General features: G+C 35.9%; 2 protein-coding genes across 4 annotated transcripts in view; one reads left to right on the plus strand and one right to left on the minus strand.

Annotated features, from left to right (window-relative positions):
* LOC137402152 (adenylate cyclase type 9-like) overlaps positions 1 to 8,581 on the plus strand; it is a 38,502-nt gene extending 29,921 nt beyond the window's left edge. For all 3 annotated transcript variants that reach the window (XM_068088629.1, XM_068088630.1, XM_068088631.1), the window contains 8 exons: positions 490 to 631; positions 1,324 to 1,530; positions 2,294 to 2,489; positions 2,755 to 2,930; positions 3,480 to 3,578; positions 4,833 to 4,964; positions 6,795 to 6,941; positions 7,620 to 8,581. In XM_068088629.1, the coding sequence (XP_067944730.1) occupies positions 490 to 631; positions 1,324 to 1,530; positions 2,294 to 2,489; positions 2,755 to 2,930; positions 3,480 to 3,578; positions 4,833 to 4,964; positions 6,795 to 6,941; positions 7,620 to 7,756 (1,236 nt within the window). In that variant the 3' untranslated portion in view covers positions 7,757 to 8,581. The remainder of the gene's footprint in view (positions 1 to 489; positions 632 to 1,323; positions 1,531 to 2,293; positions 2,490 to 2,754; positions 2,931 to 3,479; positions 3,579 to 4,832; positions 4,965 to 6,794; positions 6,942 to 7,619) is intronic.
* Positions 8,582 to 16,965: 8,384 nt separating this feature from the next.
* Positions 16,966 to 26,021, minus strand: LOC137401442 (putative Ras-related protein Rab-33). The gene is made up of 6 exons (XM_068087782.1): positions 25,714 to 26,021; positions 25,110 to 25,157; positions 23,964 to 24,108; positions 22,936 to 23,096; positions 22,671 to 22,819; positions 16,966 to 17,560 (listed from the first exon to the last, which is right to left on the minus strand). Exons 1-5 carry the CDS (start codon positions 25,969 to 25,971, stop codon positions 22,703 to 22,705), a joined length of 729 nt encoding a protein of 242 aa, XP_067943883.1. The 5' UTR covers positions 25,972 to 26,021; the 3' UTR covers positions 16,966 to 17,560; positions 22,671 to 22,702.
* Positions 26,022 to 26,814: the final 793 nt, after the last annotated feature.

The raw sequence follows: 26,814 nt of genomic DNA on the forward strand, positions 1-26,814 counted from the left end.
AAATTATTCATTGACAATGTGCCTGGCTTATGGCAAGTAGCAGGCAACTGCATTACCCGCCACCGTTTATAAGCTGTATTTTAATACCCGTGTACCCCTTAGCATTACACTAGTTAGTTTTTATTTCACAGATTTTCATTTTTTGCGGCTGCCACAGTTCCAATTCACCATGACAAATGAGGGACTGCTGTGTTTTAAAGGGGAGATAACCTTTATTTCAATATTTTGTTTTATATTGTGATAATTTTCATTCGTTATCATTTATTAATTTTATTAATGAAAAGTGTTTAGATCATTGTTCTATAGGTTAAATTCTGTGACTTTCGTTGAACAGCATGAAGTTCAGGCTTTGCAGAAATAAAAGCATTTTGATTTCAAATGCTTTATTACTACTTGAAACTTGGTGATGTAAATAAACAGTTTTAGGCCTAGCAGGAGTATGATAAACTAAACGAAGCTTCACTATCTCACCGCTGGTTGTTCTTATAGATTGTATCTCTCGTGTACATAACATTCCAAGTTGTGCTTGTAACCGTCTCAGTCTGTGGCTCACAGTCTAGAAGAAAACAAATGGATATCTCTGGAGAGGCTGCTGCCCTCTCACAACCCTCAAAGTTCAACAAGATAATGGGTATGACGTAGTTAACTCATCAAGAAGTTATAATATAATTGTTTATCCGCTGCAGAGCTTGTGGTGAGAGCCTTGTTATTAGATGAAGGTCTGTAAGATTGATGCAATTTGCAAAAATTATTACAGAATCAATAATTTTATTGTAATTCTGGCTAACTTTTTCGTGGAACAATTTATAATCATTCATATATATATATGTTTAATAATATTGATTATGCTTTTTCATCTATTTATTTTCGCATGTCTTTTTCTATAATTGTTTTTGCATAGGATGGCATCTGACATAACTTGTTTGAATAAGAATGCTCAACAATAAAATAAAAACTGAAGTGTTTTTGGCTCCTTATCAACTACTAGTACCATTGCAGCCTAGTGTGCCCGAGTGATGGTCAGCTGTAATACCTCTTCGTACAGTTATTTTCCTAATTGGCGGTCGATTGGTGCAGTTGTTAGAGTGTCGGTCTATCATGCTCAAAGTCATGAGTTCAAATCCCATATGATGCAATCTTTTTTCTCCAAACTCCAACCATGGCAGATACGACTATTGTTATATTAAATAATGGTTTAAAAAATTTTTAGACCAGCGTTTATTATGGTAAACCTAAACTTCCATGAATACAGACATCATTTGTTCTATTTCGAAAGTTGTTACAATGAATGGGTTAGAGATGCAGTGTTGGCATTTCTTGTAGGTATGTGCTACTCGTGGACGACTTCCCATTTACTCGGAGTGCTTCAGCTTTCCATTCCCCTTGGAGTTGTCTACTCGCACTACCTTTGTTCTCGATTCTCAGACGGTAATAAATCCGAGCTCCGATTCTTTACTTACGCAGTGCTCACAGCCATGGTGCATTCCATCAACTTCAATCTTCTCAACTACATCATGAAGTCCATCATCGGTGAGTATGTCTCCACCGTTCTTGTTAGTCACTGATGTCTTTCTTCTTTGACCTTTTCATAATTAGCAGCCGTTTCCTTATCTGTGCTCCTCATTATTGTCTGGATGCATCCATGGAGCCATCTACTGGATATGCTTTATCTATACGCCGTACACTCTGTATATAATAGTAGTCGTAAGATGTATAGTTAGATGTTTTATATTTGCATGTAAAATATTTAATGTATTCTTGCTACTGTTGTAATTGAGTTTAACTATCTCATTGCAAAGTATTGAGCTGTTTTCAAGCAATGAACAATCTATCACAGATTACTGCTATAGAGCCCCTCAGTGTGATTACGCACAAGACGCGTCGGCATTTCGGGTAGTTATCATGCCTTTATGTGTGTGACAGGGCAAGGCAACTCTGACAATTCAACTTAGCTTAATGAGAAAAAATGATACAGGAAACTTTTAGGTTGTTTAGAGTTGATATTAAATAATTAATTACAATTTAGTCATGTTCATGTAATTTTAGAAATGTAGTACAAGAGTCTATGAAGGTTGGTTAAGTCACGACAAATGTTATAAATGTTAATTTCTCAAATATATGTTATGTGTTACTTTACTGACATCATCAGGCAATTTTCATTAGGTAAATTATTATATTGAAGTCAAATCAGCAGCATACATGCACTGTTTCGTTTTTACATAAAGCTATTGCAAAGATCTATTGTAGATATGTCGTTGACAGGCCTCAATGCCAGGTGTACTTCTTGCTTTAGCCTCGGCTGCCGGAGTCGTGCTCGTGGTGCTGGTGCTGCTGGACCCGTGTGGGAAAGAGGTCAATCGTAGAATGGGCTACGAGCTGATACTAGTCGTCTCTGTACTACTTATCCTCATCTGGTTCATGAACAGAGAGATTGAGTCGATGACTCGCCTAGCCTACAGCGGTGACATGCAGGCCTTAGATGATAAGATGTGAGCCTTTGTTCTTAGTCGATTTTGGTCGATTTTTTGGTCGATGTTTCTTGCTTGTTCACTCTGTCAGCTGACTTCATAGCAACTGTTTACATCATTGTCTCTGAGCTGTCACTCATCTTTACACCATTCTTGCACTCTTACTACCTTTCTATGTTCATTTTTAATGCACGCTGTTGAACTCGATCGTCTTTGAGATTTCTAACTAACTTATCATGTCATGTAGTCTTTTTGTAGTCCTTCCTGCGATGGTTTTATGTTTTAGGAGGCTGGAAAGTGAAAAGGTCATAGCCGACTCTCTTCTTCATGACATTCTTCCAGTACACGTCGCTGATGTTCTTAAGTTAGAGAAGAAGTACTCGCGGTCGCACCTCGACGTTGGAGTGATTTTCATCAGCATCACCAACTTTGATGAGTTCTATGACGAGTCGTTTGAAGGAGGTAAAACTCTGCATTCATTGTGAATTGTTTCATAGTAGACAGAATTCATAGTTGAATTCTGTCCCACTTGAAGAGATGAAAACGGTATTAGAATGCAATTCCACTTGAATTTCAAGTATAAAATTCAACTGATATGTTATAAGATCAATCTTACTGAAAGGTAAGGTTGTAATATTTGCCAGCATGTTCGTGGAACTTATAAAATTGAAATCGTGAGGTTTCAATCGATACACACCTCAGTAATAACTGTAGTTGTCATAGAATAGCCGTCAAGGCCGGTAGCATGGATCGTGGACTTGTGAACTTTTAACAGGGATCAAGTTTTGTCGATTTTAATCTTGAAACATCATTGGTAGTCCGATCACCTCAAACATCAAAAACAATCATAAATGATAGAAAAATACCAATACTTTCTGATAAAATCTACTAAAATGTTCTGTAAGTTCATCATTAACTTGGTGTGAGCAGGCACGGATTTTTGAGGAAGACACGCTAGAAGACATTCCATACATCGGTAATGTTAACATTCTTCTTCTATATGTCTCTCAGGTAAGGAGTTTCTGAGAGTGCTCAATGAACTGTTCATGGACTATGAGGCCCTCTTTGATATGCCAGCTTTCAAAGACATTGAGAAAATTAAAACCATTGGTAAGTGGCCAGTAATCAGGTTGACATCTGGGAACAAGTGGCAGTGGATGGTAAGTTACAGAAGTTGAAAAGTTGGTTTCAATAACGTATGTAGAGTGAGTGTTAAGTGATGGTATTTGTTCACAATGCCTAATATGGTAATTGGTGGGAATTTTATAGACAGTGTCATGATAGACCCGTTTGTCTTGTTTTAGCTTCGTATGACTCAATGATTACCAACCTTGTGATACTGACAACATTTTTGAAAATTTTAAAAAATTGAATCGAAATTAGCTATACACTAGTAAAACAAGTGAGATACAGAAATAGATAAAAAATATATAGCTAAGACCTTTTGTCTTTCATTTTCAAAGTTCCTTTTTCTCGAAAGGAAAAACAAGTTTAAAAGGTAGGTTCTAAGCATTGTATATACGGGTAGGAAGAACGGATGCTTAGTATAAACCACTGTTTTGTGCAACCTCGCTCCTCAGGTGACAAGTGGTGATTTGCACAAAACAGTTTTGTAGTGACTTTTGCCAACAGATTTTTCCTTTTACACATTATTGTACGTCACAGAAATTCTGTTTTAGTATCAAGTTCACTCTATTTAGCATTTTAGTAAATACTAGTAGTAAGCTCTGAGATGCCAGGATTCCTTTCATTATCAATCTGATAGTCTGCAGGCGGGTGTTTAGGTGGCTGGTTCTCAGGAACCAGATGGAATTTTACAACCAAATATTTTAGCTATCTAACAAAAGGCACTGAGCATATGCGTGTGAAGTTGGAATAGAATCGGCTAAAAAATGTGGAAACATAACATTTATGCAGGCTAACAGATACATATACAATGACAAACTGGGATTTGTTAATATACATGTATATGTGTGTGTGTGTGTGTGTGTGTGTGTGTGGGTCGGTGGGTGAGCGGGTGTGGTGAGGGGTGGGTGTGTGCATGCATGTGTCTACAAATGTTAATATGGTGGAAATCTTCACTGTTGAATATTCGTTGATGTTATGGATAGTCTTAACATTTCTCTAGATTAATTTTTAATGACGTTTATTCTGCTTTTAGTAAAATTATGTTTGCGTCACAAACTAGCAAAATATGTTTCAGAGTTTTTCACTTTCTTATGTGCTTCTTTTGCCATTATATAGTGCATCTCACCTGTTTTGTTGATCTATAGTTTAGCGTTTTACTAGCCACATTTAGACTATCAAGTGCACCTCTGGAATCTTGTTGAATGTTCTGATCACCTATAGTGCATATCGTTGTAGGCAGCACGTTCATGGCAGCGTCTGGCTTGGATCAGTCATCTCGAGACGCTAACCCCGATCCTAAGGATCATTTGTATGCACTCATGGACTTCTGTATTGCTGTTATTGACACTGTAGATACCTTCAATGAAGGTAACGCTAGTCACTCTTGCAGGAGTTATCTTATCTTTGTATCCAGTCTTTTTGTTAGATCTTGGTCTGAGTCACTAGTACTAGTCATGCATGGTCTTTGTTCGCTTTCTTTGTGGCTCAGCTGAGATGTAAGGGTAGATAATTGCTGCAGCAGTAGGGTCAAGAGCATAATAATAATGATCTATCTCTGCTATCCACACTGCTCAGTAAACGTAAAATGTATGATTCCAAAGGATGAAAAACGTATTTTTAGTGTTGGTTACTCTGTGAGTTGCAGCCTGATAAAACTTACAAGTTTGTTTTCTCTAACTTTCTAACTACAGAATTCTTTGCTGGTTCTGACGGAATTAATTTTTGGCTGATGTACACTCAGTATTTTTGTTGTGAAGATAAAAGTTTTTATTTGGAGCGTCAATTTAAATTCCTTGAAATCAACAGAAAATTTTACACAAGAATCAGTGCATTTGAAGTATAGAAACCGTGTGTAATGTATTTTTTAGTTTAGTAAAACCAGCTGCAAACAAACAAAGTTATGGTTTTTGCAATTTGACCAAATGGCAAAAACCAAATTGATTTTCTAATACAAAATTATAGTTACCAAAAATACTTGGAGTCCAATGTTGAAGAATTTTACTAACATTAGCTGCAGAGATATATTTAGGTCGCAGTTAACAGACAACTTTTTTTTCATTCCAAATCGGATATTAACATTTGAAGAACTCAATATTCTGCTGTAAATACTGACTGAAAAGCGATCTATATGCTTTGTTTTGGCAAAATGATAACACAATATCTTAAATTTATTGTGGCAAAATTTCAGGTGAATCTGTCAACTAGGGACTTGTGATGAATGTTTTTGTATGTTTTAAAGAGAGCTGTTGTAAAGGATTTTTGACAGAATAAACAATATTGGCGAGGCATTTCCATAGTAAAAGAGTTAACACACTTGACTACTTGTTGAATAGCCTTCATTTGTGAAAATACTTCCATGTTTATCTCATTACTAGCCAAATGTCCGGCGTTGCACAGTATAAAAATCAGTTTAGAAACAGTGGCAGGTAATGTAGTTGCTTGCCACTTGCCATTAGCCTGGCACATTGCCATTGGCTAATTTGAGTAAGCTCGTATCTGCATTGTTACACTTATTAATAAGAGCCGTGAGAGCAAGCTTTAGTGAGTTTGCGTGTAATTTAATGCTGAGTCGCTATGCATATTTTAACCCATATAGCAATTTATATCGCCTAATGAGTCCATTGCATCTCGCGTAGGTTAATGTGGTCATTTATCGCCTGGTGAAAAGGAGGTTCCTAGATCAAATTTTCTGCGATACGGATTTCTCATTGCTAGATGCTAATCACTATACCTGGACAGACACCGAACGGAAGACGATAAACTCTAAGATTAATATATGATTCTCAAAGGAAATACCCAGTAACTTGTCGATAAATATTGTTCATGTTCATATTGTACGGGATCTTTTTGAAGTTCATGATTATATGTCTGTATTTGTCTGTCTATATATGTCTGTTATTGTAGTGTTTGTATAAGTGAGATGCAGCAGTAGTTCACTGATTAAATGCATCTCACACAGTTGTAAGTTAGTCTATGCGCATGCTATGATCAGCTCTTCATCTTTTTACCTTGCCTTTGCTGATCTTTTCAACTACATGAATGATATAAGATTTTCCGAACAAGAACGCAATGCATCGACATATTGCCGTTTCTTTTCTCTCTGTAAGTCCATGTTTAGAAAGGTTTTGAGTTATTGTTTCGTAATTTGCACTAGCATTACTACACACTGTTATCACATATCGCTTGTCTTTCTTCCAGGTATGTTCAACTTTGACTTCACCCTCATGATAGGGTACCATGTGGGAGAAGTTGTTTCAGGAGTTATAGGTACTTCCAAGCTACATTTTGACATTTGGGGAAACACGGTGAATGTCTCAAGCAGGATGTACAGTACAGGCGTCAAGGGTATGTTCTTTCTTGATGTTTGCGTGTTTATCGTTTCATCACCCGCCAGTTTTTCTCAAGTGTTTTGCAGATATCGTTTCCTGTTTGTTCTGATGGTTTATGACCACGGTGCGGGTGAGATGGTATACCTTTAAATTGCAACATTAGTTTTTCTTACCAATATCTGCAGTCAAATCGATCACTTGTAGCTAAAATCTGCTATCCCTTCTGTGTAAAAACTTCGGTAACACTTAGTAGGTTCTGCTTCGACAAATAGTCCAAGTCAATAACCATTTCAAACTTAGTTCAGGTGTTTGTGTACAGATGAGGTGTAAACACTGTTGTGAGTCATGAACATACAAATAGGTCTCAATTGGACTAGCACATAAACTCAATGACTAGTTGACATTTGGTTCAGGTGCTTGACCATAAGACTATATGACCTACAAGAACTGTATAAGAACTGTGGTGAGTCATGAACAAGCAAAATTGATTTCTCTTGTGCTAATATGTAAGTCAGTAACCAGCTGAAAGTTGGATTAGATACCTGGGCACATCAGTACAAGAATATATAAGTTACATCGTTACGCTCCAATATGTTCTTTAGTTGTTTTTCAAATCAGGACCTTATCTCTGATCCATTTATAGCATTTGTTAAATGTAATGAGTGCATTTATTTGACACGGTGTGTATGCACAGGTCGAGTTCAGGTGACAGAGGAGACAGCTAAGATGCTGGAAGACAGATATGAGTTTGAATATCGAGACACCATCTCTGTTAAGGGCAAGGGTATGATGAGGACATACTTGATGGTCAAGAAGAAGCCCTATTCCTAACTCCTTTAGTATTTAGCAAATCTTGGGGCGACACTAGAAGCCCCGCCATCTCTCAGTCAGTTTTTGCTGTGGTTCTCTATTCATTGTGCTGGTTTGCTCACTATTTCTTTGGCCACCCTCTCTTCTCTTGCCTAGCCGTACTATATTATTCATATTCTTGCGAATTCATCGCTTTCAGTTTTATTGCATCCTTTTTCAACCCTTAGACAAAAAGCCTGGCCCATTCTTTCCCAGTCATTGCATAATTTTATATATATTATATATATGTGCGTGTCTATTATGCAGAATTATAGATCTGATTTATATATTGTTTGTTAGGCATGCGAGTATATTTATTATTTGTATCTGACATGTTGTTTTCTCACAAGTGTGTTCACCTCGTCACTGTGCAGACGAGTTTATTTTTAATTTCCTGTTCAGCAACCATTTGTATTAGCTTTTTTTGGCAAAAGACATGCTGAGGCCTATCTTTATGCTTTTGCAGCGCCTTTCTTCCGGAAAACTGATTCTCTATCTCTTTGAAGACATGTGTTAGTATGAATGGTCAGGCCCAATCATCTCTATTCTATTCCATGCAGTTTCCCTTTAGAAATTTTTTTATTGTAGATTGTCTTAATTCAGATCGTGCCAGCAACATGGTTCCTATTACGTGCAAAATCAATAATTACAGGGTGTTTTATTGTTGCTGTTGATGTTTTTAGAAGCTGCAGTTTGCATGATTAACTAGATACCAAGTTGCTTTCAGTATTTTTGGTATTGTAAATAGAATTGTCCTCATCCAGATGAGCTTTTCTAAATAAAAATATTTTATAACCTCTAGTCGTTATATGATATATATGCTTCTTTCATACACTATTGGTCATAAAACAGTATGCCAGAGGTAGGTCTCTCTCTCTCTCTCACTGTTTAGAGACATTGGTTCATTAAGACCTTTGAGAACCACTTTAGCTCAACATTCTGTTTTTTGTAAAGCAGTGCCCTAGGTGGGGTGGGTGTTGAGCGGACAAAAAATATCAGCTTGTATTTTGATTAGCAGCCCTTGTAAAAGATGATGGGTAGATAACTCCATAGATTTATTACATGTAAGTATATTGTTTCAACTAGGCTGGAACGGTCTTTTTGGACAGAAAACAAATGGCTATGGTAGCATCTGTCAATCTATCCATTCACACACTAAGTGTGAGAAATATTTCATTGTAAGCAGTGCATTTAAAATGACTATTTCCTCTGTTAGCCCTACACGTTACTGGTTTAGATGAAACCTAACTTAATGGTGGCAGCTACTGATGGGATTCACAACTTCAAGCAAAAAAGTCAATGTTGGAGTTAACAGTTCCTACAATGTGGCCGTTCAGTCATGAAAACCCTTTGAATGGCTCTTAAAATATATTTTCATTGGTTTCTGTCCTACAGCTATGTATTTTAAAAAACCTCGCAACACGGTGTAGCTGCAATATTTACTATAATAAGAGCAATGGTTGTCCATTTGTCCGAAGCCGCGGTTGGAATTTGGAGGAAAATGATTGCAGTGTGCGGGATTTGAACCATGTATTTTGATGACTTACAGCAGGGTAGTCCGACATTCCAATAACAGCACCAATCCAACCCTTTCGGCATTCCAGAATAGTTGTATGCATAGCTATTACATCTGACAAACTTGCATAGGACACCAGACTGCCAGCATACTGTTGCATGTAATTCTAATTTTAACCAGCATAACCTCGCAGATCCATGCAACAAAATATTGGTGGCGAATAAATAACACCCTTGGGCTAGTAAGTATTGCACCTGGGAAATTACATGAATAACTAGCTGGGGCTCTGGAATGTTTGGCACACAAAGATTAATCCCGATAATGGACTGGACCAGTTGACCCCTTGTATTTTAACTGGAGGTTTTAATTATCACAGCATCTTGAAGTAAATTGTTACTAAGCTGGCATTAACCAGTGTTTGTTCTTCAAACAGCTGGCATGATTGGTCAGACCAGTATGAAACAGTTTCTACCAGATGAGCAGTTGATTATATAACCCTTAGAAAAGCTTCATGAATTCTTTGATGTTGAGGTATGCTGCTTCTGAATACTTATGTTAAACAATAAATTAAGTATTGAATTTTGTTGTCTGTTCTGGTTGCACTTAGCTTATTATATAACACTCAGAAGAGGCTTATGGCAGCATTATTGAGATACGCTGTTTCATAGTCATATATTTTACATAAACCAGCACACAATGCGCATCGAATAAACATGTCTTGTTTGTCTTGAGTTTGTTTTTGTTTGAGCAATTTTAAAAAATCTTTACTTTTATGAGTCAGTTGTTAACAACTCAATTAATATTGACATGTCAACATGAATTGAGCTGACATAATTATTAACGTGTTAATTATTAACATGTTAATGTTAATATCATGTTAGTGTTAACTTAACATTAACATGTTAAGTTAAGCTTCATGAGCTTCTACATGTATTTTTATTTCTAGGACTTTACAAATCTCTATCCAGCCTCCTTCAAACCAACCCATATTCCTCCTTCCCCTTTTCTAGCAGCTCTGTAAACTTCTCACTGCCCCTACAACATAAACCTTCTTGTACGTAAACTCTAAAGACTTTATGTAAGTTTTCCATATATTGTAAAGCGTCAAGTCGTTGCAAGTTTGCAAAAACAATTTGAATAATGGGAATCACATAATTATCAATAATCAATAATAGTATTCTTTTTCTCTATGGTTTTTATTTTTTACTTTTTTAGGCAAACACAATTTTTTTGCAGATTAAACTTTGCTGTGGAAAAGAAGGGAAAAAATCAATTATCTGCAAATTGATATTTCATGATATTTTATATGATTTTATCTCTTGCTGCACTTGAAAGAGAAAATGACATATAAATGTATTTGTGGTAACTATTATATGCATTTTATTTTTTATTTTAGAGGTGCCATATTTTTGTGATTATGTTTATAGCATAAACCTTGCTGTGGAGAATAAAAGGGAAAAAATCTTATTTAAACTGCTATTGAACGCTTCCCTTGACCTAACCTAAAATTACCATATTCATGAACCACAAACCAAAAGTATATAAGTGACTACTGAATGTCGAGTGTTGCCTGTGTAATAAAAAAGTATTTGGACAAAAAAATTATTTTTATTTAACATTTACAACTTTCACTATTCTAACTTTTATACTTCATATCATGAGAAAAGTGTTTTTTGTGCAGTTAAAATGAATGAAGAAAAAAAATAAAGCAATTGTAAAGGTTTTCAAACAACTGTAACTTTTAAAGTTTATACCATGAAAGTGTTTTTTGAAATAAATTAGGAGGAAAAATATATATGTGAAGGTGTTTAAATGTAAAATCATTAGCAAATAATGGCTAAATATAGTCTGCTTTGCTACGATTACAACGAAAAATTGTTTGATATACAATAATTGTATGATTTTAGTTCGTTTCAGTGTTGGCATCATGAGGCAAAAATATCGTATAGACGTAAAGAGTGGTTCAGAAACCCATAGTAATTATCTAATACTATCATCACCTGCTAAAAGTCATCAAAATCATTAAAAATTGAAAGAAAACAATATTTTAACCTTATTAACTATAGTTAATAAGGTTCATTGCATTTTGTGGTTATGATCTGCTAGAAAATGTAATATTACAATGTACTACGAGCAGAGTTCATAGCTTCAAGACAGATGCGTAACATAAACACTGAATCTAACATAGATGAATTAAGCTTACTAAAAACATAATTGAAAGAAGTTTTAGTATGTATTTTAGTAAACTTCAAACATTGAACTAAAATTTTATCACTTCTCTGTTTGCGAATCTGTTTTCACCACAAGGGATAACGCTAAACTGAGATAGCGGGAAAATAACATATCAACATTTTTGTAATTCGTCGTAATCAGTACAATCACCAAATTTTAATTTTGAGAGAAATCATTGTTGATATCGTATGGCGGAAAACAAATTCGCTCTAGTATGGCGATGACAAAAATGCATCGTGTTTCATAGTCAGGCGAAAAATATTTTATAACAGGGACATCGTAACCTGTAGCTGCAGTGTATCCATTAATACATTATTTAGCGTGTGCAATCGAGAAAAGGTTATATTATATACGATAAGAGCAATTGAAATCTTAGAACTGTGTAGCTCAGTGGTTAAATGCGTGGTTCACATCTTGCTGTTGCAGTCTCCATGGGTTCAAATCCAGCACGAAGCGAGCTTTTCAATTTTAATATTTTTTAATAGCCATAGCTAGGCAAACCGAATCACGGACTGACCCTGAGATTTATATACGGTGTATAGATAAGGAAAAAAGTTGTTGCTACAAACTCATAATACCACAGCTATGGTAGTCTTTAAATTGCAAAGTTACATTTAGTTTTTTCTATTTGAAGGGCCTAAGTAAGTAAGTTTGGGAAGATCTTGGAGCGTAGCAGGCTACTTATATGGATTTTACGCTTCGTATAATGTAAAATCCCTATAACATAAATGCTCTCTGTAAAACCTTCCTTCGAAATCCCTGTAAATAATGGAAACGTTCTCAGAACAATCTATTTATATTTTAATGTAATGTGAACATTTTTGCTGCTGTCTGCGGCTTATCTTACTGGAACCAGAAGCTGTGTGCATCTTTTAAAAGTATTTTTGCACATACAATGGCTGTGTGATCTTGGCTGGGCATGTCTGAGTGCAGTGACAAGGTAGACTCGACAACTGGAAACACTCCAAGTTGCAGAAAGCAATTTATGGTGAAATGTCATTCCTGTCATCAACAGAGGGCTTTTTAAGGAACTGAACTCCAACTTACCATTTGCAAGTAACGCATTCTAGAACAGTTCATGTTCTAGAATGTTCTAGAACAGTAGGTCACAACTGGTCTCTCATTTATGTAACATCTACCGCATGTGCCCTATGGTAGCCAAATATTTGTTTACATGCTCGCGCACACACAAAAGTTAAGTTAAAAAGAACAAATAAAATTTAATGCGTATATTAAAAGTTTACACTTAAAAAAATCAATACAAAAACAGGAAAGGTGAAGAAGTACAGTGTAAATCTATATATGTATTTCTCAAATTATGTGTGCCCCTCCAGCTATAGCTATTATTAGAATAGCTGAGCTGGACAATGCTTACGCAATGCAACGTCATGGCTTACTGTCATTAGAAGCGTTGCACTAGCTAGGAAATTAAAAATTCCAGTAAGCTAGAAACTAGCTTACTGGAATTTTCCATTGGAAATGTACCAGGCTAATAGTGGTAGGTGAGCAAGCGGTAGGCAACTCTCATCACTTCTCATTGTTTATAAGCTGATTTTTAATACCCGGGCAACGCCGAGAGGCACAGCTAGTATACTATATGTATGCAATACATTAGCTTACTACCAAGTATAATGTTTATCAATATAGTTTTTAAGTTCGTTTAATAATGGATTCGCTTATTGGTTGGATCTTAAGAACGTAATCATGTCATTGGCAGGTATGTGTTGTACAGCCTGGTGAGCAAAGAACAAGCATTTTGTGCAAAACTGTCTGAGAATACTGTATTTGTCTAGTCACTGATGGAACTTATGAATTAATACGTCTCTCTATTGTATGACAATTGTTTACGATCTTTCAGTCACTCTTTACATTTATAACTATAATAGCCAGATTTGCTTTAGCAAGACAGTAAATTATAATCATCTATACGTATATAATATCAGTGTTTGCATTTTTATCTTTTTGTGCACACTGCGTCCAGTTATTGCAATTAAAACCTAACAATGAGAAATCCATATAGCAGAGGATTTAATTTCGGAACCTCCCTTTTACAAGGCAACAAAGCTAACCTACTAAGCTTCACTGGATACAATAGATTCATTGGTCAGATGGTCATTATCCGAGTTAAAATATGCATAGCGACTCTGTGTTACTGGCAACGTAGCTAAAGCTTGCCCTCACGGCTCTTATTAGTAAGTTTAGCAATATGTATACTAGCTAATACTCAAAATAGCCGACAACTACATTACCAGTCACTGCTTATAACCTGTTTTTAATACCCGTGCAACACCGGCAATTCGGCTAGTCTTTAGTCTTTACTATAAGTGCTGTATCCATATGTCCAAACCCAGGGTTGAAGATTGGAAAAAAATGCTTTGAACAGAAATAAAACTTTTGACACTCTACTTAGCGGCCCCACTTCCCACTACTACGTTAATCAACCATCTTAGAATAATCCGGCAGTTAGTTATTACACTTCCCAGAATACTAGTGACAACAACACTAATTAGCCAGAATGGAAACAAACTTTCGAAATAATCCCGACAGCAAGAGGTTTGTGGCAGCAAAATGTTTTGGTAAAAATAGTTGTATCAAATAAAAAGCACTCACTTGAAAGAAAATAGCGAGTTGGTGAGAATCTATAGCACCTTTTCTTGCTGTGATAACGTGTTAGTTGAAGAGAATTGCTTATTTTTTATCAAATTAGCGTTTTTGTGCCGTTAAAAACTTTTTCTGCCTAAAAATAAACTGTCACATTGCTGATGGCTCGTCTTGTACTGTTTTAAATACTGAGTCTCGTTGATTGCGTCAATATTAACGCTAATATTAACATGATAATGATGTGGTCAACTCAACTATGTCAACACTAACTAATAATGTTAACTTTAACATGTTAATAATTATGTCGACCCAATTAATGTTGACATGTCAAACCTAACCAATAACGTTAACATGTTAATTATTAACATGTTAATTATTAACATGATAAATAATAATTATCATGTTAATTAATAATTAACATGGTAATTAATTACCCGGTTAACAATTAACATGGTAATAATTATGTTAACTCAATTAATATTGACATGTCAATATTAATTGAGTAGTTGCTAACTGACTCATAAAAGTTATATTTTTTTTTCAAATTGTTCAAACAAAAACAAACCAAAGTAGAGTTTATGCCATGTGCATTGTGTGCTGGTTTATGTAAATTATAATGACTATGAAACAGCGTATCTCAATAATGCTGCCATAAGCCTCTTCTGAGTGTTATATAATAAGCTAAGTGCAACCAGAACAGACAACAAAATTAAATACTTAATTTATTGTTTAACATAAGTATTCGGAAGCAAGTATCTCAATAACAAAGCAGTCACGAAGCTCTTCTATGCGTTATATAATCAACTGCCACGGTCTGTTAGAAGCTGTTGCATAATGGTCTGGCCAATCATGTCATCTATGTGAAGGACAAATATTGCTTAGTAACAATTTACTTCAAGATGCTGTGATAAGTAAAGCCTCTCTAGTTAAAATACAAGGGGTCAATTGGTCGGCCTTTATCGTGATTACTCTTTGTGTGCCAAACATTCCAGGGTCTGCAGTTATTCCATCATGTGACTCATTTAATCTCCCTGGTAATTATTTATTTATATGTACCACTATTATCTTATTGCATAGTTTTGAAAGGTTCTGGATGTGACAAATCGCCAGTGTTGCAGATACAATGCGTATTGAGGTTTCTTATAATAAGTAGTTATAGGCATTAATCGATGACTATAGAAAACTTCCAAAGGGTTCGTACAATTGGCTATATGTAAAAAGTCACCTGGTGAACTGTTAACTCCAAAATTGAATTTGTACCATGGACATTGTGAGGACCACCTAATCGATATAAAAAAACTCATTAGTTGCCATTTTTGTTGTCACGTAAATTGTACACTTGTAAAGTTTATTTAGGAAAATAATTCACATCAGTAAATATTGACTGTTAAGTCCTTGGAGCAAAATATCTCGGTATTTCAAAGCTTGCAAAATATTGCAACTCAAAGTCTGATAATGTAACAACTTATGTACATTTAGAAATCGCAAACCGTATGATGAAACTGCGTTCTTTAAAGGTTGACTTGCAACAAAATTCACATTACAGTTATTTGGTATCAAAAGATTCACCATGTCTTACTCTGTTGTGTTGTAAGTGCCAAATATGTGGAAATAGTGATTACAAGCTCTTAAAAGCTCAAAAACAAAAAGCCGTCGTAGATTGGAATCTCTTTATTTCGATGACGTAACCACGAAATTTGGTTATCGTCTTGTCACGTATGTTCTCACGTGAATTGAAAGGCCAATAAAAAGCTCAATATAAAACTTTTCGTAGTACTATTTTAAGACAAACACTTCGGGTTTTACCGAAGACCCCGTATCAAATATAGATGCTCGCTACTTTACAGTTTTGTTTCGGCTTTATTCAATCGTCAAGTCGTAATCTGATCATGTGACCCAATACTTCGCAAATAATTTTTGCAGCACTTTTCGATTATCACAAGTGACCAACAGGCTCGTCATGATTATCTGACAATGATATGTACTCCTTCGAGCTAAGGTTAAAAAGTTTAACGATTTTTTACGGTAAGTTATAAGATGTCAGTGCTAAAAGTGACAGCATTACAATGACAATAAAACAGACGCGTAAGAACAATAGACATAGTTTTATTGAATGCGTGAAGTATATTGTGAAAATATTTCGACGAATAAGGTTGCAAGAAAGTGTAAACAGAAACCATCTCTCACAACTACATCACATTTGAGCCGTTTTTTTGAAAGGGAATCCAAACTACGGAGGTCTCTTGTGGCTGCGATTTTCTGTTCGTTTTTGAGCTTTTAAGAGCTTGTAATCACCTTTCCACATATTTTGCACCTACAACACAGCAGAGTAAGACATGGTGAATCTTTTCATATCAAATAACTGTAATGTGAATTTTGTTGCAAGTCAACCTTTAAGATAAACTATACCACAGGATAGACTATGCATGCAAATCATAGAGCATGCTGCACTATGTGTCAAAATACATATACATTGTATATGAATCTACTTTGTGACAAATTGTGGGTGTATGTCGTCCTACATATAAATCTGTAAATACATATCCTGACCGAAACAAACTTTATGCGTCCATCATGCTGTACATCAACCTGTAGATGTATGTCATACTACACAACGTCCTGCAGATGTATATATTATACATCAACCTGTTGATGTATGTCATATTATATGATGACCTGTGCATTATATTACACAACGACACATAATAGTACGTATCGAACTGTATATGCATATAAAATTAGTTTTTGTTTTAGCAATCATGTTTTGTGTTACTAGTCATATTTATAGACATACGAACATCGCAATACAGAGCTTGATATGGTTTGAGAGAAGAAAGGTAAATACAGATGCATGCAGATACTGTATTAGATGTGTGGTCACAGGATAACATCAACCCTGCAGGGATAAGAAACCAAACGCAAAAGCTTAGACTATAAACACACGCCTTTTACTTGCACAAATAGAATGAGGTTATAGCAGGTTACAAAACGAAATACTAGCAGTTTCAAAACACTAGACACCAGAAAGAATAGCTGATGCTCAATGGAAATGCACAATACACATCATAAAAATTAAAACAACAGGAAGTAAAAGCATCACGTATGACCATATCTCCATAATATTACAAAGGAACAACAGCGCATAGCACATGGAATCAATGACTGCCAGGAAATATATAGTATAAATAAGATGACCTTGAGGTCGTGTGGTGACCTTGATATATGAACTGTTTTACAAAGAACAACCATGAAAAGTATACAAAGATTAGTACAAAGACCTATAAATGTATAGGGCATGGAATGACTGATAGATAAGTTTTTAGTAGAGCATAGTGGTGAGGCAATTTCTGCAGGTATAACAATTCTATGTTAGTTTTTAAGCTAATTGCTTGCATGCGAAGGCTTGATCTACAGCGGGCTTGTCAAATCTTCAATTCCTGACAATCAAAATAAACATATTTAACAATTTTACCTCTAACCTGACAAAGATAAGCGTTTCAATAGATATTTGCATGCTACGGATTAACCAGGGCGCTCTGTTAAAAATGATAAGAAACTCTACGACGGAGGTCTCAGCGACGCGCTCCTTTGTCGCTCAGCAGCACGCAGTAAAAATAGGAATGACTGAAGGATGGAAAATGTTTAAAATGGAATAGCTTGCACATCATCCGACGTTTCTGTCTTTCGCAAACATGAAATATTGATAAAAATTTGCAAATAACAAAACTTTTGCCATTTGCATCTTACAGATGATGAAAACTTGGGGGTTAATCACATCATTGTCAACTAATTTCTAGTCTGAGACAGAAATGGCTGCCAATATCAAGATAAACCAATCGGCAGTTAGTACAGCATATATTACATCTGTTATTACATCTCTAATGAGTTACGAGTTTGACCAAGGTAACTTATACAGCCATGTCAGTGGTGTGTCCGAGACTGCCTGTTCCTTCAAACAGATAAAGGCTGGTTAAGCCTGGTTCCCATATCGATTGCGAGACTCCGGCGGTAACTTGTGTAGCAAAACGCTTGCGACGTTTGGCTCGGCGGCATCTGTTCACATAAAAGCTGCATCACTAAAAATAATCGCGAAATCAAATAAAATGTTCGCTCGCCATGCCGTTTCTATAATGGTGACCTTCACCGGTACAGAGCATTTCGGGAAGGTTTTGCCTGTGGCCTTTTGTGAAATTTGAACAGCGCCAAACTATTGCGTTGCCGCCGGCAACTACCGCCGGTACCCGGCGCGTAGGTTCACATTTCACCGCTAATAGACTGTAGTGCTGTCTCCGGTGCTTTGCGATGTGTATATATGGGAACCAAGCTTTACTGTCTATAAAGACATATACCATATGGTTACTGTCGATAAAGGCTGGCACTATCTATGGTTTTTTTGGACGTCAACCAGCCGTTTGCACATGCGCTCGTTCACGAAAAAGCCGCCATATTGGTAGAAACGATCGTTTTTCTTTTATTTAATAGCACTTTTTGGTGTTGTTTTGATACTATAATAAAGTAAATTGCAAACAAAAGCATCGTTTTCAAACATTTATTGCAAAAGCTTCGTGCTTTTGACGATAAAATTGTTTACAAAGATGGCCGACAACGATAAAATTACGTCATGAAAAAATGAAGGATATTGCCATATGATGATGTCACCCTCTTGGCGATTATTCAATGACCATGTGCACAGTAACCGATGCATTGCCAAGGCAAAGACGATACGTCAAAGAAGTTTGCAGCTTTCAAACTTTTCTGACGGTCCCCCAAGCATCCACGACTGCCTTTTAAATGTGAACCATTTCGGCGATGGTAATTCGCGAACGCTGATAGAGTGATTTATTCATATATATCCATTTATGATAGTCGCTGCGGGACTAGTTTTTTTATTCTAGCATGCGAAAACCGAGGATTCTTCGTAAAAATTAAAAAGATAGATGAAAACACTACGTCATGGAATATTTCCTGATGCAAATGCGGATGAGTATGTGATGATGTGAACATGGTTATCATCAACGATTACCGAAGTATTGTGGCGTCAACCTTGAAGTACGGCGATATAGCATGAACAGGCCTTTAAGGTCCGGCCACACGTAACGAATTCTTCGTTCAATCTGACCGAATCCACGAATTTCACAGAATTCACAGATCTATTCTGCCGAATATCATAGATTCGTCTGAGCTGTGCATGCACACCGAATTCGTTAACGAAACGCTTTTAATTGGCTAACCAATTTTTTTAGCGAGCACGGTTCTAGTAGCTTTGACAAGTGGTATAGTCCAAGACACGTACGACGACCCACAATAAAAGTATGACCGCGATATGACTTGATACATACGATGCAACGGCCTATATGCGCTATTGTTGGTTCTCTCTCGTTGGTTCACCATGACAGGAACTTCTCATTGTGTATCCAGAATTTTCTTTTAGATGTTTTAGAAGCTATGAATTATTTCTTTTTCAATAATAATAATTCTTTTTTTATGCAGCAAAAGCTCCGTCGCAAAAACAGTCGCTATCTCTAGCGCATATAGGCAGTTGCGTCGTATGTATCAAGTCATATCGCGGTGATACTTTTATTGTGTGTTGTCGTACGTGTCTTGGACTATATCACTTGTCAAAGCTACTAGAATCGTGCTCGCTAAAAAAAATTGGTTAGCCAATTAAACGCGTTTCGGTAACGAATTCGGTGTGCATGCACAGCTCAGACGAATCTATGATATTCGGCAGAATAGATCTGTGAATTCTGTGAAATTCGTGGATTCGGTCAGATTGAACGAAGAATTCGTTACGTGTGGCCGGACCTTTAGGCAGTGTTTTTCCAAGACTGACTGTAGTGATTTCAAGTGGAGCATAAAGATTTCATAAAGCCTTGAATAGCTACACGGATAACCGCAATCACATGTTGGCGTCATCAATAGCCCATTGCTCAGCAATTCTTTAGTCATCGCTAGGGATTCCAGAGCCTCCCCCACTCATCAATGAGTAATGGTAGTTAGTATGATTTGCATAACAAGTAACTTGCCAAAGTAAATACAGATTGAAAGATATTAGAGATGCAAATGCTTTCACAACCAAAAACTTTTTCCTTAAAGCTTGGTGCCCAAATCGATTGCGAGACTCCGGCGGTAACTTGCGCAGCAAAACGCTTGCGACGCTAGGCGGCATCTGTTCACATATCAGATGTGAACAAATCGCTAAACATAATCACGTAATCAAATAAAATGTTCGCTCGCCATGCCGTTTCTATAATGGTTACCTTCACTTGTACAGTGAATTTTGGGAAGGTTTTGCCCGCGGCCTTTTGCGAAATTTAAAAAGCGCTAAACTATTGCGTTGCCGCCGGCAACTACCGGCGGTACCCGGAGCATAGGTTCCCATTTCACTGCTAATAGCTTGTGGTGCTGTCGCAGGTGCTTTGCGACGTATATGGGAACCAGGCTTTACATTGAACGATTGCAAAAATTTTGTCACAAAAATCTGTTGACACCCAACAAGAAACAAGAATTAGGAACAGGAATGTGGATGTTTAGCATAAAAGTTATACAGAAAGTTTCTCCAAAATTCAAAATTTATGCAGACATTAGCAAATACAGCTTTTGTATAAGCACTCTTCTATAACAGACCCTAGCGGGATAGATCAGACGTATTGCTTATCTGAGTGGATGAAGTCTCACTAAACAGCAGTAATAAACCTTATCAACTCCATTTATAGCAAAATGTTTTGTAAACATTTTTGAGGCATTAACGACAGGCACTGAAGCATAACGAGTCTATTTACCACGCATCAGTTGGTAAAGTTGAAGTTGGTAAGGTTTCAAGTCACGACAGCCAAATTGACAGTTTTAAGCAACTAATAGAAGCTATCAACTTATATAGCTGATAAGTTATAAGCGAATAGAGAAACTGTAAGCTAGTAGCGGTCGTCGAACATTCCTCAATGTCCAAAAATATCAAACTACTAATTTTCGTTTTGTTACTTCATTTAAATACAATGCATGACCTCAAACGATGCCTTATGCAATGTATGGATTAATCTTTCTTTGCCGATACTCATTTTACAAAATTTTTACTTCTGCAAGAATACTAGCGGAAAGTATGATAGGAAATTACAAAATTTTCTGTACCGGAAGGCAAATATGTGATGTGAGTACACACATTACTATATTTTCATGTTCCTACATGCCTCACTTTACTATTGCCTGTTGGTGGTGCTTGGCTTGTAGAACGTTTCTATGAATTTATAGCACTACTCTATGGTAGACATACAACTGTAACAGTTAATGAAAGATTGTCTGCACTATATCAATTAAATGGAACCAAACAAACGTGTTTTCACATTGATCTCTCCACTGTTTGCTAATGGCCACTCTCATTGCAGTTACACATGAGCACTAGTAACGCGCACCTATTAGAAACATGAAACCTAACGGCACTTTATTAAAGTTCATTAAAGTCAGTTGTCTAAAAAACTCCACTAGTTGATTGAAGGGTTAACTAGCTTAGAAATGCAGATTTATGAAAAAAGTTTTAAATACAGTAGACACTCCTATAACGTAAATTCCAGATAACGTAAAAAATTTATGTGAAGTTTCTGCTTCCTACTTCGTAAAAACTTCCATATAACGTAAAGTACCAAAAATTCTCAAATTTGATTTGAACGTTAATCTATCTTGCCACACTCACAAAAGAGAAAAAGACGTGCCTATAGCGTTATACCTATTATAAATACCCTTTTCGCAACATTCTAGTTCATCGTGATAGATGGACAGATGTGTCGACAAACAGAGAATAGGATAGCTGGGCAATTGTTAATAAATACTTAAAGGCGATCGATTGGTGCAGGTGTTCCAGCGTCAGTCTACCAAGGAGAATGTAATAAGTTGGAGTATTGTCGATGGCGCTCTTTTATTTTAACCTTGACCCTTGGGTACAGATTGACGGCGAACACGTAGTACTGTTTTCGTAAAATATTTTGTTGTTTTGCTTTTTTGTAGACGTATAAAATATTTGTTATTAGTTTTACTTTGCAGAGTACACTTTGCTGTTTAGAAAAATGAGCAAATCGTTGTGAATGAATGTCAAAGATGTGCTCGCCTCATCAAGTTGTTGTAGAATTACAGCAAATAATGGTTAATAAAACCAATCAGATTGATTATCAGAAGGAAAAAAGCTGTCAATCCAAACTAATAATCCCGCAGTTACGGTACAACCCACAAATTAAAAAAGTTCACTAAAGTTATTCTTTTTTGTATGTCCAAAGGGGTGAGTTTGGAAAGATCTTGGAACGGATTAGGGAAATTACTTGTATTTTACTGTTCTTATAACGTAAAATCCCTATAAGGTAAACTTTCCTGGAACGAATTATTTACGTTGTAGGAACACCTACTGTACAATGACTTGCGTTTAAATTCAATAAATTACCTAATGGAAAAATTTTCCTTGATGCTACATGTCTGATGTTGGCAGCAAAAAAGCACACGACTCCTCGTTCAATAAATGACAAATATTCAAGAAAATTCACTTTATAATTAAAAACAACTTACACAGTATAAAAAGAGTAGAAAGGGCAGTAGACTTAGCACGGACAACTGCTCTTCTTTTCTTGACCAATAGGAGAGTAGCTTAGAGTTGTTGTATTAGGTTGTGGCTTCCGTGAAGAGCCGTACTTTGACCCCATCATGGGTTTTGATTCCTGTCAAATAAATATTGAAAGTGACCATAGGCTGCTGCCTACGAATATAGCTACAAATCAAATGCACGCATAACTAAAACATCACCCGCTGAGCGAACCAGGAGACGAGTAAATACCTTGAGTTTATGAGCGAGAGTCATGAAAATGGAGTCTATGTGGTCGGATTTGCTGTCATCCATTGCACTGGTCTCGAATGCGGGCATGCCATTCATGTCAGCAAACCTCTGCGCCTCATAAGTAGGCACAACGGAAAGCTCTGGATGTTCACACTTGTTTCCTAAAACAAAGTTATTTTGGCCAAAAAAGGTTGCATGAAATCATGACAAAAAACAATGAATCGAAATTTAAGTTTTAGGTTATCTTTCATGAGTCAAGCAAATAACTAAGCAAATAAGTCGATGCCCCTGCCTCCATATTATATATACATGGATAGAACCCTGTACTGATTGGTTGTATATGGCAAACATTACAGAGCTCAACACCTATCTAGAGTTGATGTGTGAAAAATTTTGTGCTCAAGGTCAAACACACTCCAAAACATCATTTAAAGTGTTATATTCCTACTCCTAGTTCTCCAGGCATCACTGTATAAGATTAAGTGACACATTTGATACGCTGCCACACTGCTTTGATGAGCAAATCACTATTTTATTATTTCCTCTATTGACAGCACTCACCTTCATCATGATTTCTATTACCTTATTGGCTTCGTGCACTGTTCGCATATAAAGTGCATATTCAAATAATTCACGTTTTGCATGTACATTTAATGGAAAAAGACATGAAATTTAAATTTAATGGAAATTAAATTTTTAAATTAAATAAAAAAGGGAAAAATTTAATAGAAAAAAATAAACAAAAAGAGTGCATCTAAATTGAAAAAAAGGAGTGAATGGGAATACAGAAAAGTTAAAATGGAGAAAGTTTGGTTAAAGAAAAAAAAAGTGGGTTGAAAAGATGAAAAATTTTTTATAAAATATTAAGTTGATAAAAAATAGTGAAAAGACAGCAAAATGATGGGTAATTTGAAAAATAAATGGGAAAAAAGGAACACAAAAATGTTGCCCTGAATCAGTCAAGAGAGTAGAGCAGAGAGTATAACATGTAAAGTAAGAGAGAAGCTAAGAAAATCAGCTCTACCTACCGACGAGTATTCTGGGCACCTTGGCGTGATTGAAGTTGTGTCTATTGTATTCTGACAGCCAGTCAGTGAGGCTATCAAATGTGCTTCTTTTGGTCACATCATAAACATAGACCACTGCGTGTACATTTCGGTAATAGTGTGGCACCTAGTAAAGAACATCAAATACCTCAAACTCAACAGACAACACTTCCACCTTTGAATAATACTTAGTGGATATTTGCGAGCATGTTGATAAAAGACTTACTAATCATATTCCAAAACCAGTTAAACTCTGCCAAATAAGACATGACCCTTTTCCCTGATATCTAGAGTAATGTCGGTATTAAAGTAAACTATGAATACAGCAAATTAAAACAGAAAATTCACTGCGGTTAAAGGGCTACTATCGTAAAAACTTTCAAATATTTTATCGACAAGTATAGATATTTTTCTATCATTTGAGGTTTTGCTTGTTGTTCTATCAACAAGCAAAACTGACGTGTTGCTTGTGTTGCTTGATCTGACGGTCAGAATGTTTCACGATTAAAATTGGCAAAACTTGATCACGATTAATATGCTCAGGAAAAAAATATGTGCCTGGAATTCTCGAAAAATGATGTCAATAGTCATGAATATTGTTTATAAATGATGAATGATAAAGTCTGATCGGCGTCAGGTATTCATACGTAGACGAGTCATTTAGATGAAATCAATGGTACATATTCCAATCATCCTACAATGTATCTTTAAATCACTTGAAACATCTATTGTAATGTTTTTGAGGCTATATTCACAGTTTTATTCTAATAATCATTAAAAAATACAATATAAAATATGTCAATCGAGACGCTTAACACCACAACTTGAATGTAAAAACCGATGTCATAACAAGAAGGACACTCAGGAAGTACGACTACTGATGTCATTTTTAGAAAGGTCTTATTTTTCTGATTGTTTCAACGGCGATTAAGTTTTGCCGATTTTAATCTTGAAACATCCTGGCAGTCAGAAACCCTAAATCAACAAAAAACATTTCAAATGATAAAAAAGATATATTTTCTGATACAATCTTCTAAAATATGACCTGAGTGATCTTTAACGGCAATACGGTTGAAAAAGACTTAACATGTGTGTAGAAATTAAGTTACTAATATTGACAGTACCCACCATGGACTTTCTAAACCTCTCTTGCCCAGCAGTGTCCCACAACTGGAGCTGAAAAGATTGGTCAATAAGAGTCAATATTAATTATCTAGGGAAGAGCCTATACAATGCTTGGTTATAACAAAGAGCTGTCATGCAGCTGGACTACTGTAAACAGGTGCTAGTCTGTCAACAATAGATTACGATGATTCATAATCATTTAAACGGCGCTACTGATGCTTCAATCACGATGAAGATTTCTTAAAACGTATCAAAGGATCCCATCATCCAACACAATTTGCATGGGCTGTAGACACTCTCAAGGTCTCTTTAAGGGTAGTCTATTCATATCAGTCAAAGTTTAAGTGACTCTCTTAGTCAATGACTGTTGGACAAGAATTCAACAACCATTAAGCCTAATAGAGTTAAGACGGCGACTATCCTTATAGTTAATTGTCGGGTTTACCAGTTTCCTGACACATCACTGAGCACAAATTAATAAAAAAGATTTAGTGTGCGACCTGAGCCATTTTATGAGAAAATATTGGGTTAATGATTAGTGCCTTTTAACCCAAAGAGTTGCTTCATGTAAAAGCGACTTTGAAATAATAAAAAGAAAGCCAATTACCTTCAATAGTTCATCACCAATCTCAACAGTTTTCTCCCTGAAGTCAACGCCAATAGTTGCCTCTACCTTGTTAGGAAACTTTCCTTCACAGAATCGGTATGTGAGACACGTTTTTCCTACATTTGAGTCACCAATAACTATAATTTTAAATATTTTAGCCTCCTTTAGACGCTCTGTCGCCTTGACAGTCTTGATCTCTGATGTTTCATTGTTCTCATTTGCAGCTGATAGTGTAGATGTTTCTGTTGATGACGACATGTCAATACTGAAATAGTAGACCGCTATCAATCGGCATAAAATGGTCTATTTTAATATCATACTTACTTTATCTGAGCGAGTCAAATTTTAAGGCAAGCAAAACTTTCTATACCAACTCAACCACAATTTTTCACGATCCAACACAAAACTCACAATCAATTCATGTTACATAGGGAAACACCATCCTATTGGAAACTGTTTGACAACTTGTCTTATACAACATATTTAGCACATAATTATTAAGATAACTTGATAGAAAGACAATTCATCTGGAACCAGCGATATATATTGTGATTATATACAGTGATGGCCAAAATAGTTGGGACGCCTAATTCCAAATTCTAATTTTGACTGAATGTCATATCTTCATTTTATAACATTAGTTTTTTATCCCAATGTGGTAAAGTAATATATCAATAGAATCCTCAGACTCTGAGGAAGCTACTTAATTATAAATGACTAATCCCATTTGAAAGAGTCTTTAGGGTGCAATAATGTATTTTAAACCAATTTGTATAATAGGCGTATAATCCTATCACCAGGTCTTAGTACATCAATTAGAGAGCTTTTCTGGCTAACAATGGACTTCAAATGATTTGTAGACTTTACTCAGAGCGTAATGTTCACAATCGTTGCATAAAATTTACACTTTTGTCTGCAGTTTGTGTATAAATTGAAAGTTATCAGTGTGACAAAATTAGCGTTTCTCGCAATGGCAACGCTACGAGATAATAAGTTTTCAATTGTGGTTTCTACCAGAGTTTCCAGCTCTATGTTTCTTCACTGATGCAGTTTTCTCCCAATTTTCGATAATATTAGAAACTAGACTTTGGAATATCTAAC

This window comes from Watersipora subatra, chromosome 8, assembly GCF_963576615.1.
Source record: "Watersipora subatra chromosome 8, tzWatSuba1.1, whole genome shotgun sequence".
Taxonomy (NCBI): Eukaryota; Metazoa; Bryozoa; class Gymnolaemata; order Cheilostomatida; family Watersiporidae; genus Watersipora; species Watersipora subatra.

What these genes read in the sequence shown, in the direction of transcription:
- LOC137401442 (XM_068087782.1), bottom strand. Translation starts at nt 25,971, where the DNA reads ATGTCGTCATCAACAGAAACATCTACACTATCAGCTGCAAATGAGAAC. An exon ending in TTGGTGATGAACTATTGAAG is followed by an intron (nt 25,158 to 25,713) that starts GTAATTGGCTTT and finishes CAATCTTTTCAG; the next exon opens with CTCCAGTTGTGGGACACTGC. An exon ending in CTCTCGCTCATAAACTCAAG is followed by an intron (nt 22,820 to 22,935) that starts GTATTTACTCGT and finishes TTTATTTGACAG; the next exon opens with GAATCAAAACCCATGATGGG.